This window comes from Hyperolius riggenbachi, chromosome 6, assembly GCF_040937935.1.
Source record: "Hyperolius riggenbachi isolate aHypRig1 chromosome 6, aHypRig1.pri, whole genome shotgun sequence".
In the NCBI taxonomy this organism is placed as follows: domain Eukaryota; kingdom Metazoa; phylum Chordata; class Amphibia; order Anura; family Hyperoliidae; genus Hyperolius; species Hyperolius riggenbachi.
In genome coordinates, this window is record NC_090651.1 from 141580794 (window position 1) to 141600815 (window position 20022).

A 20022-nucleotide genomic window follows, 5' to 3' on the forward strand; every position below is an offset into this window, starting at 1 on the left:
GTGTAGGTGTTTCCATGCTGTGATGTTCTATGCATGACTTTCAGCCCCCCCCCCCCCCCCCCCCCAATTTGATATTTAAGCCTTTGTTTGAAGATGGAGAATTAAAGTACAACTCTGAGACCAACTGTTTACTATTGTGTTCAGCGGAATAGATTTTCTTCACTTCCTGTTGTGTGTTACATAGTGTATTTACTACTATCTTTTGAAAGATGTAATATGGAAATTTTGTTTTGCATGATGTGGGACAGAGTGGCATCTTGCTATGGTGATAAAAAACCTGATAATTACCTTAGGACCTGGTTTTCCCGTAGGACCTCTTGGACCGCGAGCGCCCCGTGGACCCTATGTGAGCAAAGAAATTAAGTCCATGATGAGACTTTGTTTTTCATAATAAACTTAATGATCACAATTGCAATATTTAGAATACAGGTTGATATAATCAGTGTGTAGTCAGAACCAAAATGAGTAAAGAAGAACACTCACCGTTGGACCTCGTTGTCCCCTTGGACCCGGTTTGCCAGCAACACCCTAGTAAAGCAGATGTCTAGATTAGTAAACTGCAAGCCATACTTAAGAAAACATTAAACCGTATGATCTTCTAAAGCAGACTCCATCATCTTTGGATCTCCAGCTCCCGTGGGACTATAAATTGCTCTGTCAGACAGAGGTACAGGATAAAGAGAGGATCATAGATTATATCCCCTACTTCATCTTTTTCATGCAATGGGTTGTATATTTGCATTAGAGCAATGATTAAAATGCTTCTATCCAGACAGATTCTTACTGTATTACTGTAAAAAATGTAGACCATAACTGATAGATGACCTAGACATGATCTGCATGCTACTTGCGAGATAAGACTCTCTAAAATGTCATTTCAGCTTAAACATATGTTTCAGGTTGCTATCAGGAAGCTAACAGAGATATCATAAAAATGTAGTAGTTTGTAGCTGCTCTAGAACAGATCTTTATATCATGTATAGCCTTGTATTTTATTTATATTTTTGCCAAGAATAGATTGCAAACAGAAGAATAAGAATGTATATTTTCTCCAAGAGCAAAGAGGATTGTGAATTTGTAAAACTAAAGCATACCCGAGCTCCTTTCTCGCCGTTGGCTCCTGCAAATCCTGGAAAACCTGTTGATCCCTAGTAAAAAAAAATGAAATAAGATAGTTCATTATATATTATTCATCGTATGTACAATGACAATGTAAGTGACTACAGTACCAATATACATCCGAAAAGACTAGTCTAATTAGTTAAACATAAAAGGATACTTCCACCTCATTTACTATTTTCTTTCATCTCTCTTTTATAAAGCCACATTATATACTTGCATGCAAAACCATGTAAAAACTATATGGATTAGGCTAGATCCACAATACAAAATTCAGTGCTGTCGACAGAGTGTAAACAAATGTTCACATGTGTCTGTTGAATCAGAAAAGTCATAATAGCATTGCTATTATCACATGTCCAACTTCTATCCAGTGTTCGGAAAAGCCGTGCACTGTTGAAAGTTTGTGTTCAGTTGCCACAACGGACACAATGGATGAGGGCATACAATGGACAGGTGTAAACAGATCCCATTGGTCCACTGCTCTCTACACTGGAAAATTGACCTTTTTAGCTTGTTGTGTGCAGATTGTAATGCAATTGCTGCTAAAGTTATACAGCATTGCTCTCTCAATATACATTAGCCCTCTACTGCTTGCTATAACCCAAACATTGAAATGCATTTCTTACCAGAAATAGTCAGATCCAGAAAGCATAGAATAGATCAGAATATTTAATGAAACATAAATTGAGATTGTACCTGCACTGTAGTGAAAACTCATTTACACAAAAAAAGTTGTTTATTACAAAGTGAAATCAAGTTTTATATTAACATTTTGATCACATGACCAGAAGTAGCTGAGTTAAAGTTAGTTTCAGGCTCTATGGATGCATACTGCTGCTTAAATGGCTTTATCCTGCTGTTCAGACTGGAAGAGAGGGCAGGCACAGTTTGAATCTCTCTGAGAAGATTGCAGTATATAGCAATGACAGACCAGGCACTTTCAAAGTGATTTAATTTAAGAACCTTTAAACAGAAATTGTAAGGAAGGATTAGATAAAAAAAATACATGGAGGTAAGGCTTTAAGAGAAGAACAGAAATGCAGGGTGGCTGTGGAGGCAGAAATGGGTTAATAATTAATAGAGCAAATATTTAACAGTGGTTAAATGGTGACAGTGGGATTAACATGCAGGCAGGTGAGGGGTTACATGGAGATGTGTGCTATATATCTCCATTTCAATGCCAGGCTTAAAAGACTTTTTTTGTTTGAAACTTTAAGTAGTCAGTGAAAGCATTAGTGAGTGAATATATTAATCGAGAATGGCAGGTACCCAAATCCCTCAAGACAACTAAGGTTGTGGACTCTGTCTCAAAGAGCAAGATGGCAGAACATGTAGAAACAGGAGTGCATTTTAGCCAGCCCACTGCCTTTCTTGCAATAACTGAAGCAGTAAATGAAGCTTTGGGGACAAAGAGAAAAGCAGCAGACTCACAAGAAGAAAGTGCTTTGTTCTCAAGCAAGAACATGATTGCGAAGAGGCAGAAAGGATTCAGTGTGTTGTTTTATGTAAAACAGAAGCATCTGGAGCAACCCTCCTGTTGCATGGTTCTGTTTGTTCAATAGCAAAACAGCTGAAAGACTTTGATCTCAGGATGTGGCAGAAAATCTCCCCAGACTATTAAAGTACAAACACACAATGGAAACCGATCAATGTGACAGTCATGGTGAAAATGAGACAGCTTTGCTGCAGGTCAGGTGGTTTCAACGCAGAAAGGACCGAGCTGGTAAATATGTGACTAAATGTCAGCTAATGTCACAGAATTACATTTATAAAGGATGCTCTCCGCTTCAAGACCAGGTTTCTTCTTGTTTGTGTATTGAGTGTGCGTATAAAGGGTCTTTATACATAAGATTCTTAATAAAGAGTCAATAATGTTAAACAAGCACAGAAATACACACATTACAAGCACAATAGAATAAGCACATTTGACGTATGAACAACATTTTTCTTCCAAAAAAAAATATAACTGAATAACTAATTGTTTGTCTTTGCTATTTCTTAAATAGAGATAAGTGGCCAGCTGCAAACAAGTGTGGTTTACCACTCATCAGAGTTCATAAAATAGCACACAACGTGGCACACCTCCCCACCTCTTTTGGAGAATGGTTGAATGTCGCCTATCTGGGCGCTACATCCTACAGGTCCTCCAGTTGACTTCTGACTTACAGCTTGTCCCTAGAGTGGACATTACACAGACACTCTGGGAGCTAAAAAATGACCAAAGGACTTTGAGGATGGTCACTGAAACGGGTTGCTTAAAAACTCTGACCCACAGCTGCGCTATGCCACTTTGTATCCCCCACAGTCTGCAGCAACCTATAGCGCCAGCCTAGATTTTTAAACCTGGTTTGTCATCTCCCCAGACCAGTCAGGAAATAGACAACCAGTCCTTGAATCTGGCCCTGGCAGATTCGCTCAACCCTATTCCCAAGACCTATTCTACTGAGGCCATAATTTTCCAAACCTTGCACGTATAAAAGTTTGGAACATTTGAATGCAAGACAAAATGCTGGTTCAGTTATTAAGCTGCATTTGCGCTACAGTTAAGCAGTTGGGAATGCACAAGTGGCCCCTGTGATATAAGGAAATTATTTATACCCACAATTTCTATACAAAACCTTTCACTTCTGCACACGTAATAAAATGAACACCAAACTGAGAAACACATGGCTGCATTGTCTGCGCAAAAATATTGACTGACTTCATACATAGAGGGAAGAGCTAATGAGAGGGCATGCAGGAGTATGAACTTCTACACAGCATTATTTAAAATCTATGGTCTGGAGTTTTTATATGCATTTAATAAAATGATCATTGAAATGAATAATACATAAAAGCTTGGTAAAAATGTTTTTCTTTCTTTTCAAAACACAAATTAAAACAACCCACGCCACCATTTCATAGATTTTCAGCCACTGACAGATACCTCCTCATAAGCAGTTCTTATTTTTAGTCACTTGGCCTGAGAACAGTACAGTGACTGCATTGTCAGATAAAGCATTGCCCCTGTTGACTGTTAGCCGATCATTACTGGGAAGGGAGTACTAAGCAGGCAGACAAATGTTGCTGAAGAGGAAATTAGGAGCTATAAATTGGTGCGGCAGGTACCTGTTGTTGGTAGTATCAACAGGACTACTTTAAACTGCAGTATAATAAAGCAACCACAAGTTGTCACTGTCTGTAGAATGATGTGAAGATCTGTATGGTATTGTGATTTCCTGTATTCCCTCTCCATTACCTGATCTTGGTGTATGTTTTATCTCTGCATGTTTTTCCTCAGTAAAGAGTTCTAACTTGTTATACTGGGTGCCTATCTGCAATTACTGACCAATATGCTCCATCACCTGTTATATTCCATTTTTTTAAACAATTTGTATAATCCATTTAATGCATTTAAAATTAAACTCTGATAGAACTGGGAATTTAAAAGATAAATAAAAACTCTAACACTTTTCTCAGTTTTACCAAGCCGGATCTTACATCCAATATGATAAGACTGAGATGCAAGAGAAACCATCTGCTCCATTACAAATTGCATTATAGAAGTTCATTACAGAAGTTCTGTCATCCTTTTTTATACGACCTCTTATAGCAGAAAGAAGCAGCACCCAATTGACCAGATGTCTTAAAGTGTGCTATGGATCAGACCCGTGCACCAACAGGTTCAGATGCCAATGTTCCACAAAGGATCCAGCACTGCTCTGTAAAAATGTTCTTTATTGTAGTAAAATTAAAACATAAACATGTAAAATGGCTGGAGAGTGGCTATGGCCCTCTGTTTTGGGACTCTGCCCTTGTTCACGCCACATAACTTAATTATCTCAGCACACAATGCACATATACAGTAGGATGCGAAAGTTTGGCCAACCTTGTTAATCGTCATGATTTTCCTATATACATCATTGGTTGTTACAATAAAAATGCCAGTTAAATATATCATATAGGAGACACACACAGTGATATTTGAGAAGTGAAATGAAGTTTATTGGACTTACAGAAAGTGTGCAATAATGGTTTAAACTAAATTAGGCAGGGGCATACATTTGGGCACTGTTGTCATTTTATTGATTCCAAAACCTTTAGAACTAATTATTGGAACTCAAATTGGCTTGGTAAACTCAGTGACCCCTGACCTACATACACAGGTTAATCCAATTATGATAAAGAGTATTTAAGGGGATCAATTGTAAGTTTCCCTCCTCTTTTAATTTTCTCTGAAGAGTAGCAACATGGGGGTCTCAAAACAACTCTCAAATGACCTTAAGACAAAGATTGTTCACCATCATGGTTTAGGGGAAGGATACAGAAAGTTGTCTCAGAGATTTCAGCTGTCTGTTTCCACAGTTAGGAACATATTGAGGAAATGGAAGACCACAGGCTCAGGTCAAGTTAAGGTTTGAAGTAGCAGACCAAAAAAAATCTCAGCTAGACAGAGGCGACGAATGGTGAGAACAGTCAGAGTCAACCCACAGACCTGCACCAAAGACCTACAACATCCTCTTGCTGCAGATGGAGTCACTGTGCATCGTTCAACCATTTGGCGCACTTTACACAAGGAGCTGCTGTATGCAAGAGTGAGGCAGATGAAGCCTTTTCTCTGCCCACAGCGCAAACAAAGCCACTTGAGGTATGCTAAAGCACATTTGGACAAGTCAGCTTCAATTTGGAGTAAGGTGCTTTGGACTGATGAAACTAAAATTGAGTTATTTGGGCATAACAAGGGGTATTATCATGGAGGAAAAACAACACAGCATTCCAAGAAACACCTGCTACCTACAGTAAAATATGATGGTGGTTCCATCATGCTGTGGGGCTGTGTGTTCAGTGCAGGGACTGGGAATCTTGTCAAAGTTGAGGGACGCATGGGTTCCACTCAGTATCAGCAGATTCTGGAGACCAATGTCCAGGAATCAGTGACAAAGCTGGAGCTGCACCAGGGCTGGATCTTTCAACAAGACAACGACCCTAAACACTGCTCAAATTCCACTAAGGCATTCATGCAGAGGAACAAGTACAACATTCTGAAATAGCCATCTCAGTCCCCAGACCTAAATATAATTGAAAATCTGTGGTGTGAGTTAAAGAGAGCTGTCCATGCTCAGAAGCTATCAAACCTGAATGAACTAGAGATGATTTATAAAGAGGAATGGTCCAAAATACCTTCAACCAGAATTCAGACTCTCATTGGAACCTACAGGAAGCGTTTAGAGGCTATAATTTCTGCAAAAGGAGGATGTACTAAATATTTATTTCATTTCTTTTTTGTGGTGCCCAAATTTATGCCCCGCCTAATTTTGTTTAAACAATTATTGCACATATTCTGTTAATCCAATAAACTTAATTTCACTTCTCAAATATCATTGTGTCTCCTATATATATATATATATATATATATATATATATATATATATATATATATATATATATATATATATATATATATATATATATATATATATATATATATATAACTGACATTTTTTATCGTAACAAGCAACGATTTATACAGGAAAATAATGACGATTATACAAGGTTGTCCAAACTTTCGCATCCCACTGTATGTAGAAAAGCATCAGCCAATCTATCTAGTAAATCAGAGTGTATATGAAAAATGCATAAATGCTAAACATAAACCTACTGCTTTACAAATCTTAGCTTATTTATTTTACAGTAGGTGAAGTAATGAAAGGATCTCTGCAAAATCAGAGTGAACTCATTTTTTATACTGGGAGTAATGATAATGTTTACATTACAACCCTCTCACTGCGTCCCCCTCAGCAGACTTTCTCACAAGGGCAACCAGACCAGTGCCCCATAGGAACTTCTTTGGAACTGGTATGGACCTTCATAACAGTTTATTATTGATTTCCACTGCACAAAACAGACATACTGGCAATCATCAGCACTGTTGGAGAGGGAATGCAATGGCTGACAAGGGGAGCTAGTAGGGGCACTCAGGAGCAGAGGCCTAGTTGCAGTCAGAACCTCTGCAACCCCTAATCCTAAACCACTGTATCGAAGATTTTTGGATGCCTCTTCTTGTCCTGATGCCTAGGCATAAGTCATGTAACTGACAATAAAGCTCCAGAGACGTAAGGTGAAAGAATAGCATTTCAGATGTTTCGGTAACATTATTAACTTTGTTCTATGCCCGAGATTTGTTTGAACATGTGTTATAAGGAGAGATATAGGTTTAGTTCAACTAGCAATTAAAAGTAACAAATTTCAACATACAATACATATTATAGAAGAAAGCAGTCTGATCCCTTCTTGGAGTCTTTATGTGAGTAAATGTGCAGTATATGTATTTTAAGTAAAGTGGGTGGAAATTGATAAAAAAAAGGTGAAAAATCATACCTTTGGACCCTGTCGACCTGGGTATCCAGGCAACCCTGGGACACCAAGTTTGCCCTGAAAATAAAGCAAATAGATGTTTAGGGGTATCCTATCACATGCAACATTTCTCTTTACATGAATGTCATAAATAATCTATTCCATGTATTATAAAAGCATGAAATATTTGATTGCCTGCATACATTTCTCAAAAAATAAAATATTTATATATCTACCCATATATAAAGATGAACCCTGGGCTCAGGTCGTATAAGCCCAGTTTGCCCTACACCTCATGCTAAGTGCTATTTCATATAAATCGTTGTGATTTAAGACCAGCTAAAAAAAACTGAAACAAAAGTGAAGTAGCTTTCCAATGCAACTATTCAGAATGCCTGCTTCACTTCAATGAAAACACACAAGGGTCTACCTATCTAGAAGTGTCGATTATAAAACGTGACTTTTAATATATAATTAGCTAAAAAGCCTGTCTCTGCAGATAGCTCATCTTTAAGACTGGGAGAGGGGAGATTAGGATTCACAATATAGACCAAACACAACACATGTCGGCTCCTATATACAGTATGTATATTGGTCTAACCCTCTCTAACCCTCTCTCCAGACTGATTTTAACAACTTATAATCTACAAACACATCAACCCATCACAACACAACATGTTTCACCCCTTTTAAAAAAATGAAGGTCTTCATCAGGGGTACATAAAGTACAAGGTGCCCAATAGCCCAATAGTGCTATGTACAATAAGTGCAACATCAAGAAAATAACAAACAGAAAGAGAATTCTGCAGCATGGGCCTGCACAACTAGCTATGAGGCTACGCTGCAGAATTCTCTTCCTGTTTGTTATTTTTCTTGATGTGACATAGGAAAACAATAGTGCATATTACTCTTGCAGAAACCCTCAAGTCCTGCTCTAAGGAACGCTTCTTCACTGAGTCAAGCCTGTCTACAGGTTGATGTGTTAGTGCATATACTAATCTGGGATATATACTTTCATAAAATGTGTGACCTTGATTTCCATCCCTAAATAGGCATACTTCTTATACTTATCAACCACTCAAATTGGAAAGCATCAACCTGTCCTACAGAAAGCAGTTAACAGAGATAAAGACAAAAATGTGTTTGTTGAGCACACATCTACTTGCCTTCTCACCAGCTGGACCTGATGGACCAAGATCTCCATTGGGACCAGATCTTCCTTTTGGACCTTCAGGGCCATCTTCACCTCTTGGACCTAGAGGGCCAAATTCTCCCTGTAGTAAAAAGGTAAGGTAAAACATTGTCAAGAAGAATAATCAGGCCAAAATATGTTACTTAAAAATATTTTCAGCTGGAAACAGTTCAATGTTTGGCCTGAAATATAGTCCCAAAATATAAAGATTATTGGACTAGCATGGAAACACTACATACTATTTGACATGACAAATGTTACACATCCAAAATACTTTAATTAATGAAGATATTTGATTGTTACCTTGTTATCTTTACATCTAAGAATATTTTAGGATGACATATTTCTATTAAACATTCTCCTTTAATTTGTAGAATGGTATTGACATATGTTTTTGGTTTTCTTTAGATTTTTAGAATTTTTGTGATTTTGTTCAGCACACTAGTAATAAAAATATCAAGCAAGTGCTTTTTTATTAATTTGCCATTGTCAAGAAGCAGATTTACTTCTCAGATGCAGTGCAAATTCAAGTCTATCCTAAAAAAATGAATTCAATTGTTGGCAATTTTGTCAGTACTCCATTTATTTTATTATATAATTGTCCTACAGAGTACAATTCTACAGGAGTAGATAAAAAGGATGTGGGACTAATCTTAAAAGGGCACTATGGCCAACTGAGTACAAAAAAAGAGAAGAAAATGTGGAAAACTACTAGGTTGGGGCTTTGGAGATAAGAGATAGAGCTGAACAATTTTCCATTACATGCATAAGTGATTTTACTGTTGAAAAAAAAAGTAAAATCATCTAACATCTTAGCAAGAACATGTTTGGATACTTTATTTGGCAGAAGTCTGTTGTTTAAGACAATTGAGTAACTTTTTGATTCTGAAAAATATTTCAGATACATGATTGAGCCCTGGTTTAAATAGCTTACGTTACAACTCTAACGTTAGTATCTGTTAAAGCTATTTTCTGAACTGGGAAATTACATTAAATAGGCTCTTTATTTGATTGCCACATTAATGCAAATTTAATGGCAATATGTATTTAAGCTGCACTTACATGCAGGTTGATGTACTCTAAGCTGTTCACATGATATTACATACATTGTAAACAAATCACATATCAGGAATGGCTGCAATATATGAAATTACAATCTGACTTTACCATTGCGAGAGGCTCAATTATTTTTTGCACTCATTCATACAAATCTACAGTATACAGCAATGCTCATAAAACCAGTCTTGCTTGCACTCCACTTCTGACCTGTATTAGGGACAGCTGTAATATGATTGCTTATTATGGGCAATAACATCATACTGTCTTCCAAAAGTTTGATAAACGGGCCTTACTGCAAATCTTTGCCAATTATATTAAACAGAATACTACAAAATTTACAGAGGGACAAAATGAAACAGAAGATACTTACCCTGTCTCCCTTTAATCCCATGTCACCCTTAAATCCTGGAAATCCATCTTCACCCTTAAACGTGAGCACACCATCATCATTATCATTATCAATAATAACCTCATTATCAACTATATGCTTTTAAATAGTTAAAAGAGTATACAACTGGACAGGTGCATGACATAACCAGAGACGTGCATGTGGTGGTTTTGGTATTTAGTAAGTACCTGTTCTAAAATAAACAACAGGGCTTTTGTAATAAGCTGTTAACAAATGCTACCATTTGAGGAATCTTCACTATAAATGAAGGCTGACAAACTATGTCAAAGGGCCTGCTCCTCATGTATACTATCCAAGATTTCAACTTGGGTTTTAGGTTTGGAAATGTATTGCAACAGTGTTCAAGCAATAACTTTTTGTAATATTTATTGCTATGTGTGTATAGCTAAATATTAACAGATTTGTTAGTTCAGGTCTACAACCAAATACAGTATCTGAATTGCGTAGTCAAGGAGGCCACAGACATAAAGATGTGATCATTGCAAAGCTTCATATTGTGTCCTTACTGATTTGCAGCCCAGTTAATGAGAGAGACAGCAGACTATATCCCTATACTGTATGCAGAGGAAGCTAAAGCCCTAGTATTTTAAGGGAACCTTCACTTGGTGACTCAAACTCATCATCAAGTCCTCTGTGCACTTTTCTCTCCCTGTGCTTCTCTCTATCTCTCATCTTTCTCTTCGTTTTCCATCCCCCCCCCCCCTTCTCTCTATTTCTCTGTATTTCTTCTTTATTCCCTTTTTTTGTCACATTCCTCCACTTTACTCTCTCTTAACCTGCCTTATCTCTCCCACCTTTTACTCTCTTCATCTGGCCTGTGCCTCATCAAATTGCTCTACCCTTCTCTTGATAATTCTCTTAAATGTACAGCTGATTAACCCATTAGCAGCTTCAATAGAGTTATCTCATTTGAGATAAGTGCACTGTTTTTGGCCCAAGTCGGCAGATCTCATTATGCTGTAAATTCTTGGAATGTGTGTGTGAATTTGATCTCTTTCTGCTCGAAGAACATATAGAAACTGAAAGAAGAAGTCCTCTGATATTGTCTCACACTGCCCTCTAGTGACACGTAGACATAACAGTAGTACTAATTAGAAGCAAGGAAATGTAACAAAGAAGAAATAAAAAAACTCTAAATAAATGGTCTGCTAAAGGGTTAAAGTTTGCCCAAATGGACACAATTTTGCCAGTTATCATAATATCTGTTGAGTAATGGACATCTTTTTCTTCAGGCCCAGCAAAGCACAATCTAGACATGTGCCCAGTGAAGGGTTTCGCCTTTTTTTCATAGTTCTGAACAACTGCATTCCAGACTAGTCGCTGTATGCTATAAATTTCTTACACAGCCCAGACTTTATTAGTGATGCTGTATCTTAACCTGCTACCAATAAAAGCTGTGCTGAGCATCTACAAAATTCACGTAATGAAATGCTCAGCTATAGTTGGCTTTGTCTAGCTGTGACCTTATGTCGATATTTCCTGTACAAACAACATAGTGCCCTTTGACTCTGCAATATTCATTGAGGAACACAACAAACTCTGTATGTTGGTATCTTGGCAGGGAAGTCTTCTTCAGTACAACTTTGTTGTGAAAGGCAAGCAGACGATTTTTAACAATTGATATAAAAAGATATATGTGAAAGGCATCTGATGAAATGAACCTAACACCCTGCTCTTATAATTGGATGCCCCAAACATTATTACAGCTGAAAGAGTAAGTCCTTGGTTCAGTTACCCAGGACAGCTATAACGCTAATAAAGAGAAGAAGCAGTGGCAGGATTATAGTGTGTTTGCTCACATCTAATGACCACTTGTAGAAGGATCAGTACAGTAGTACACAGAGCACCTGCCAGACACACAGAGCACATCTCGGGATTAAGTGTTATTAGCTCAGCTAACAAAGAAGAGCTCGGCAGTTTGTCTTGAATTATAGACGTGAAGTGTGAAGAGTCGAAAATTCCTCACATCTCTGTAATCAGCAGTCAGTGAAAATCTTCTATAAAACGATATAGAAAACTCCCAAGCGCTGACTATGCCACAACAGCATTTCCTTCACACTGCTTGACCCTCCACTGTTATCAAACTATAATGTCGATATCTTTGTATGTTACACTGGCTGCAATGTTTATGTATACAGCTGTAACACTTCCACCACAGAACAGACACTGAGGTAGTCACTTCAGTCCTTGATGCTGAAAGAGCTCGCTGTCCAGTCTCCCTATAACAGGTTTACATACACACACCGTAAGGTCAGTTTCTGAGCACAAGACACAGGGCTGGTGCTTCCATAGAGGGAAAGGGGGCAATTGTCCCAGGGCCCCAGAACCTGTAGGGGACCTCCAAGGTGTCCCCTCCCCTCCTCTCCAGCTATGGTGACAGTATTCATGCCTACAGGGAATGAGTAAGAGATGAAGTCCAGAGCATAGAGTAAGGTGCTGCCTCCTCCTGCCTGGATTAGATAAGACTCCGCTATTTGTACGCTCTGCATTTGTAGGGTAAAAAGAGAAGCGGAATAATGGGGACCCTGCCAATGCTTATGGGGACATATGATGGACACCTAATGATATTGTGTGACTGGGGATGGGATCTGGCCTGGCAGCCAGCTCAGGGGCTTAGGGTGGAGAATTTGCTGTAGTGGGTGGGGTTGTGCTGGGGGACCCCAATGTTACTCTTGCCCCGGGGCCCCATTGTAGCTAGAAATGGCCCTGATAAGACATACATCATAACAATAAAGATAAGGTGAACTAACATTTAATTCAAGTCCGTAGAGTCTAGACTAATGTTATACTGTAATACTAAGTGAAGTCAGGATGTCATCATATTGTATAATTAACTGCTTCATCCTTGCACTCAGCAATGTTCAATGTTCTTGGCAGTGACTTACTAAAGAAGTGAAGTACAGTGAAATTCAGTCTAGGAAACGGAACCAGTTCCAATGACTCAGTCCCATTACAGAACAGACTGAGTTGTTCCATCTTTTCATTAAGATCTGGGTTGGTTTGGATATACTGTGTCTCAGTGTCCTTCTACCCCACAACTTACTCAGTGCTCAGTGACAGATCCTGATAACTGAAGTCAAGCAGGTGCCCTCATTCTGCTGAAGGAAACATCTAACTGCCTATAACCAGTCTTAATGTGGCCATACACACACAGATTGCCACCCAATGTGGTAAGCAGATCAATCCTTCTCTGATATTAATCTGATCAGAAAGGGATTGATATTTCCCATACACTACACACAGATTTTCAATTACACCATGAAATCTATTGAAAATGTAATGTACTTCAGTGTTGCACTGTTAAAGACAGTATAATCTTATGGGCCTTGGATTTACCACTGCTCCCCCGCTGTGTCCAATCGATCAAAATTACGATCGATGCCTTATGTTGCACTAAAGATTTGAAGCAGATTCAAGGTCATAGAATCTGCTGGGGAGAATTTATGCATGTGTTACCTGTTTAAAGGTTGCTACAATGGTCAGTTTGTCTGATGAAAATAATCATGTTGTTCAGATCAGGGCAGCGGCATGTACAGCAGCTATATAGTTTTGTGTCTGTATTGGGTTAGGAAGTACAAAACTAGCAGTGCTGGCCAAGGTCAGATTTTCTACATCGCAATTGCACCAACTGATATTTGACTGGGTAGTAAATGATTATTTCACTAGATCACAATCAACTTGGTTACTAGAGATGATCTGCAAATTTGCTGACTGAAAATAAAGCCTATCAAAATCAGAGTAAGCCAGATTTTGGCTCAGTTTCAAGTCACACACTATTTGTCAAGTGTGTCGCTAGAGCAAAAGATCCGTGGCTAATGCCATGGATCTCTTCAAAAGTGCCCAGAATATGGGGGCCTGGTATACCCACCAGCAGTGCCACAAATGTTGGGAAACATCAATGCAGCATCCCTGCATGGCTGCGGCATGCATAAAAGGCAAGGAGTGCAGGGAGCGGAGCTACACAGATGCTTTCCAACCCAGCCGGGGATCACATGGGGCCAGGCAGTCAGTTAGGAAGAAGTGAGCCACACTCCTCCCTCACTGGCTGCTAGGCCCCATGTGATCCCCAGCAGGACTACAAGCATCTGTATCTCTGCCCCTTTCACACCCCACTCATTGTCTGCTGTGTGCACTGCAGCCATGGTAAAAGTGGGACACCAAAGCAGCGTCTCCCAACAGCATATCAACCAGCCCAGCATCACCACAGCATCGCTGCCAGCCAGGCCAGCACAGCATCACCACCAGCCAGGCCAGCATCACCACCAGCCAGCCCAGTATCACCACCAGTCAGCCCAACATCACTGCAGGATAACCAATAGCCATGCCAGCACAGTATCACCACCAGTCAGGCCAGCATAACCACCAGCTAGCCCAGCATCACCACCAGCCAGCTTAGCATCCCAGCAGCATAACCATCAGCAAGGCAAGCATCAAAACCGCATAAATGCCAGCTAGCCCAGCATCACCACCAGCCAACTTAGCATCCCAGCAACATAACCATCAGCAAGGCCAGCATCAACACCGCATAAATGCCAGCTAGGCCAGCATCACCACCAGCAGGCCTCAGCATCACCGACAGCCAGGCTAGCATAGCATCCCCCAGCCAGTCCAGCACAGCATCACTCACCAGCCAAGCTCAGAATCACCACCAGCCAGACCAGGCAGGCCAGCAGCACAGCATCACCACCAGCAAACACAGAATCACTGCCAGCCCAGCACAGCATCACTGTCAACCCAGCACAGCATAATTGCCAGCCGAGACAGGAGCCAGGTGGGGGGACTTTGCCTATTTATGTGAAATGCTGCCTACTTATGATATTTAACCGCTGCTAGGTTCATGTACATTTGGCTCCACCCATGACCATGCCAACCTTCAACCACTATACAGCCACAATCTTTTTTGAAGCCATGCAGGTTTACTCCTATCTGGCGCTCAGGGGAGCCCCGGATCTTCCAGGATCCTAGCAATACCCCTGCTATTTGCCACAAAATGTGCAACACATTCAGAGCATTAGCATCATCTCTAACACCTTTGGTGAGTATTATCTAAGGGAAAGTTTGGATATCAGAGATTGGTGCACATAAAATGGACAATCCTGCAGAGTAACTTGTACAGTGTTTATGACTAGTACCCATAGACCATGAATCAACAGAGATCCTTCTTTATTGCAGCATGATTACAAGTTATAAGAAACCACAAAATGTGTTTCAAACTGTCTGCTCTTTATCAAGCAGTGAAAGTTCAAAAACATGTTTAGTGGTAAATTCTATCCTTTAATCCAGCTTCAGTAAAGAAGAGTGCCTGTTGATCAATGGTTCATGACTGCTGGCCATAAATATTTTGCCACTTGTCACCAGGAGCATAAGGATTGAGGATTCTGACTATGGAGCCGGCAAGTGTCAGCACAGGGCTAGCCAATACATCTTTTCTTAAAGCAAAATAAAGCAGATGCCTACCGCAAACATACACTTTCATCCAACATAAAGAAAAGAAAATGATTGTTTGCTGCAGTTAACAGCTGCATTTTGATCTCGTTTTTTGCTTTTTTTTTTTTTTCAGTTTGAATTAAAGAGTAACTGTTAGGCATTACATTCAAAGTTAATTTTCTATTGCAAGCCGTTAAAAAGTCAAAAAGGATGCTAACCAGGGAAATCAAAACTTTACAATCATTCTTACTTTCTCCCAATTAGGTCTTCTCTCCCCATGTCCCCAGGCTCTATAGTGGTACACAGATGCAAAAGTGACATGACATGCTGTATCAGCCTGATTGGCTGAAGCCTCTGTCACTCACTTCTCTGTGCTGTGATTGGCCGCCTGGTCTCCCCTTCACTCTCTATGTTTCAGCCGCTGTTAGAGCGCAGGGAGGGGGCCAGAGGCTGTCTCCTGTCACTGTTCTCTGCCCCCCTCCTCCAGAGGCATGTGGGCTCCCTCTCTGCCGCCCGCAGCATTCTCCCTCTTCCCTGTGTTGAATATTGGGGAAGGATAAAGGACCTGCACACAGACTCACCTAATAATGGTTCCAGGCGCTGCAGTTCCCTTCTATACTCTCTGCATTGCCGCCGGTGGTAGTGCAGAGAACAGATGGGAACGCCAGCACTTGGATACATTATTAGGTGAGTCTGTGCCTGCTGCATTTATCCTCCCCGCTGTGCTCAAAATCAGTGCTGGGAGGAGGGGAATGGGGGGGGGGATTCTTTAACCTGGATGGCACAAGATGGCCCCTGCCAGGAGAATAATTAGAAGTGTAAAAAAAAAAGAAATCCAAAACGTGGACAGTGCAATACATTTATTATGTGAGTAGAGCAAGCATTTATCTACTTACATATGTATTTCTTATGGGGGAGGGGGGGGGGGGGGCATATGAAGGCTAACAGTTGCTCTTTAAAAAAGACAGGACACATAGCAGAAATAGGTTTCAGGTTTTCTTACTTTCTGATTTTTTTTCATCCTAAATGTCTACTTATGACTACTTTCTAATGATCTTTAATGGACTGTATTAAATGATGCTAATAGTAATAGTCTACTTTTGTTGATAATAAAGCACCTTCTCAGTTCAGATTGGTACATTACAATACATTTAGCAAGTTTTATATAATTTTATACTAATTTCTAACTTAGCAGAGACAGATACAGGCAAGTCACATAATGAGTAGTGGTATTAGCATACTAAGTGTGTCTGTTTGCTAATTACTGCAGGTGATTATGCCAAAGTTGCAATGCTTCCTGCTCTGTGTACAGATAAATACTCACACAGGGCTATGTTACATGGCATATTTTAGGCTTTCTGCACATAAGCATATTATGATTTAAGAGATTGCAACAAAATATACTGATTTCATAAAAGGTGTGTGTGTGTGTGGGGGGGGGGGGGGGGGGGTGCAATTTAAGCTTTCAGACCATTTTAAACATTCATAGACGTCTGCAAACATAAAATGTAAAGATATTTGTTTGAATAACATTCAATTTCAAAATGACTTGTGTAGCCATGACAAATATATGGCCATTCTTTTTGAAAAGTGGAATATAACTTTTGCAGAACAAGAACACTCGATTACATTGGTTACATAAACTCCATACAGAATTGCAAGTCATGCAAAATGCTGCAACCCCCCCCCCCCCCAAACCCCAAAACAAAAAAACAAAAATAGAACCAAACAAACAAAAAACAACTATCTATTAAAATAAGGCTTCCCCAAAATTACATAATAATAATTAAACATTTACAGATCATAATTACCTTTTCTCCTTTGCCTCCCTTCAAGCCTCTAACACCATCAGCTCCCTGTGATCAAGGAAAAATATGTTATGTTAGTTTATTGCATTGACATATATGCAATATTAACCTAAATGAACTCCTTCATCTTTGAGTTTAGTTATTTATGGTTTCTGTGAAAATTGATTATTAAAGAGAAACTTTACTGAATGTAAAACTTATTTTTTACAATACTAAGTTATAAATTATTAAGTCAATTATTGCCCATTGTAAAATCTTTCCACACTATGATATACATATATAAATATATCACAGATGGTGACATTTTAACTGCTGGTTAGGAACAACACTGTGGAATGTTTATTTGTTGTGTGTTCTGAAGTGAGCACAAACAACACCTAGTCACCCAGAATGCTCTAAGGCAGAAGGCCGCATAACTAAGCAGCCTAGGCTAAACATCACTGGGAAGGCATGGTTACATACCAATATACAGTAATGTGCAGAAACCAGGATACTTAACGTAAAATTGGGTATTCTGAATAATGTATTGCATTCTGCTTAATGTCGTTACAGTGGCTCGTTATGTTTTTATTTTAGCTGTCAGCATATATTTGAAATAGAAAGCCATAATTTTTCACTGGATTTGCCACTGCTCAATTGCACATTTTCAAATGATGTATTTAAGTGTTCAGTCTTTCTTTTTACACATTCTCCCTAGCTACCTAATTCATGGTATCTGGATGAGTCAGGAGTTAATGAGAGAAACAGAATACCGGACACCATTATTATTTATACAATACACAGAATGGCTGGCCTCTGCCTGGGAGGAACAACATATAACTGGGAACACACCAAGAGGTGTATAAACAACTACCTGAAGTCTATGACTATTAACCCTCCTGGCGGTATGATATGAAAAAATCTGCCAGGAGGGAGCGCAGCAATTTTTTTTTTATTATATCATGTAGCGAGCCCAGGGCTCGCTACATGATAGCCGCTGCTCAGCGGCATCCCCCCGCCCGCTTTGATCGCCTTCGGCGATCTCCGATCAGGAAATCCCGTTCAAAGAACGCGATTTCCTGGAGGGCTTCCCCCGTCGCCATGGCGACGGGGCGGGATGACGTCACCGACGTCACTGACGTTGGGACGTCATTGGGAGCCCCGGGCCAACCCTCGGCGCTGCCTGGCACTGATTGGCCAGGCAGCGCACGGGGTCTGGGGGGGGGGGCGCACGACGTGACGAATAGCGGCGATCGAGCGCGGGGTGGCGGCGATCGGTGTGCTGACGCAGCTAGCAAAGTGCTAGCTTAGACAAATTAGACAAATCGGCCCAGCAGGGCCGGAGAAAACCTCCTGCGCGGCTTACCGCCAAGGAGGTTAAATCAAATAAGTAAAGTAAAAATGATATTCATAGGTTAATTTCAATTACTGATATCTAGGGATGGCAATGCTTAGGAGAACTCACGGAAAAGCATGTGATCAGTTTGATCTGCTGATAGATTTGTAAGGTTCTGATTTGCTGCTAAATACATGCTAAAATTCTTACCTTAACACCACGAGGTCCAGGATAACCAACAGGACCTTGAGGACCATTGGGACCCTAGAAAGAAAACATATGGTTAAGATAACATAGACAAGTATGCAATTTCCTTTTCCTGAAAGCTCCCACCAACTCGACTAACAATGTGTATTTAAAAACATCTTAACAATGATAATGTATAAATATTTATGTTAACGCTCAATAAACACTATCCATTTTGCCTGCTAAATATTGATCCAACCAAAACTTTATTGTAGCGTTAGGTGCAGTAAAGAAGAGTTAGAACCACAGTTGAGGTTGTATTACTATGTGTTTGCACAGTGAAATCTTCCCTAACTTCTTATATTACTGACAGTCTGGGTGCCTAGCAGATCAAACCAATTTTTGTAATAGTTCACCTCACAGTCACTAGGAGATTCATTTAACCTTTTACTGATTAGTTATAAATGATGCTGTTGTCCTTGTGATAGGGACAAATGCTCTAAGTAAAGTCCCATAGCACTTTGTGATTAGATATATGTTAAAAGGATGATTCCCCATCATAGGAGCAGTAAAATTCTTTGACACAATCAGCAACTGATTTTTGTTCTGCTCTGCTGCTATTACCCCAACCAAGGACAAGAGGAAGAGTAAAGATGTACCATTCTGATGTGATCCTAGACAGGGTAGCTGTGTTTCCCACAGTTCCCAAGTGCTATGTTAACATAGGAAATAAAAGGAGAGGCATGCGATGTAAGGAATGTGCACAGAATTGAAGATAAGACCACAAGGACTAAACGTAACATTATGGGATCCTGAAAGGCTAGTCTCCACTAATTATGTTTTGGTTAGAAGAATGCTTAAAGAGCAACTGATTTATACATTCTTATGTGAAAGAAATCAAAGTGTGAAGGAGTACCACAAAAATAAAAAGATGTAGTGTGCCAATACCCCAGTGCCCTTGTCTCTAGGTGCTCTCAGTAGTCCAGAACAATGATGTCAACTCTCAACATACTAACAGCTCGAAACAGGCTGTCTGCATATTGGGTTGATGTTGCACTGTAAATTTTTTAAGCTATAGGCTTGTGATGCACAAGCAGTTCTGGATACTTGCCTGGCTTCAGGGGCATACAGAGATAATTTGCATATTCAGTAGCGATACGCTGTGGGAGAC

The 20022-nt window shown here is 39.8% G+C and overlaps 1 protein-coding gene across 8 annotated transcripts in view; it reads right to left on the reverse strand.

Moving 5' to 3' along the window:
* COL11A1 (collagen type XI alpha 1 chain) overlaps window positions 1-20022 on the reverse strand; it is a 782075-nt gene that overhangs the window by 93920 nt on the left and 668133 nt on the right. For all 8 annotated transcript variants that reach the window (XM_068240020.1, XM_068240025.1, XM_068240017.1 and 5 more), the window contains 8 exons: window positions 18876-18929; window positions 17354-17398; window positions 10077-10130; window positions 8622-8729; window positions 7480-7533; window positions 1095-1148; window positions 484-528; window positions 289-342 (listed from right to left, as the gene is read on the reverse strand). In XM_068240020.1, coding sequence (XP_068096121.1) covers window positions 289-342; window positions 484-528; window positions 1095-1148; window positions 7480-7533; window positions 8622-8729; window positions 10077-10130; window positions 17354-17398; window positions 18876-18929 — 468 coding nt within the window. The remainder of the gene's footprint in view (window positions 1-288; window positions 343-483; window positions 529-1094; window positions 1149-7479; window positions 7534-8621; window positions 8730-10076; window positions 10131-17353; window positions 17399-18875; window positions 18930-20022) is intronic.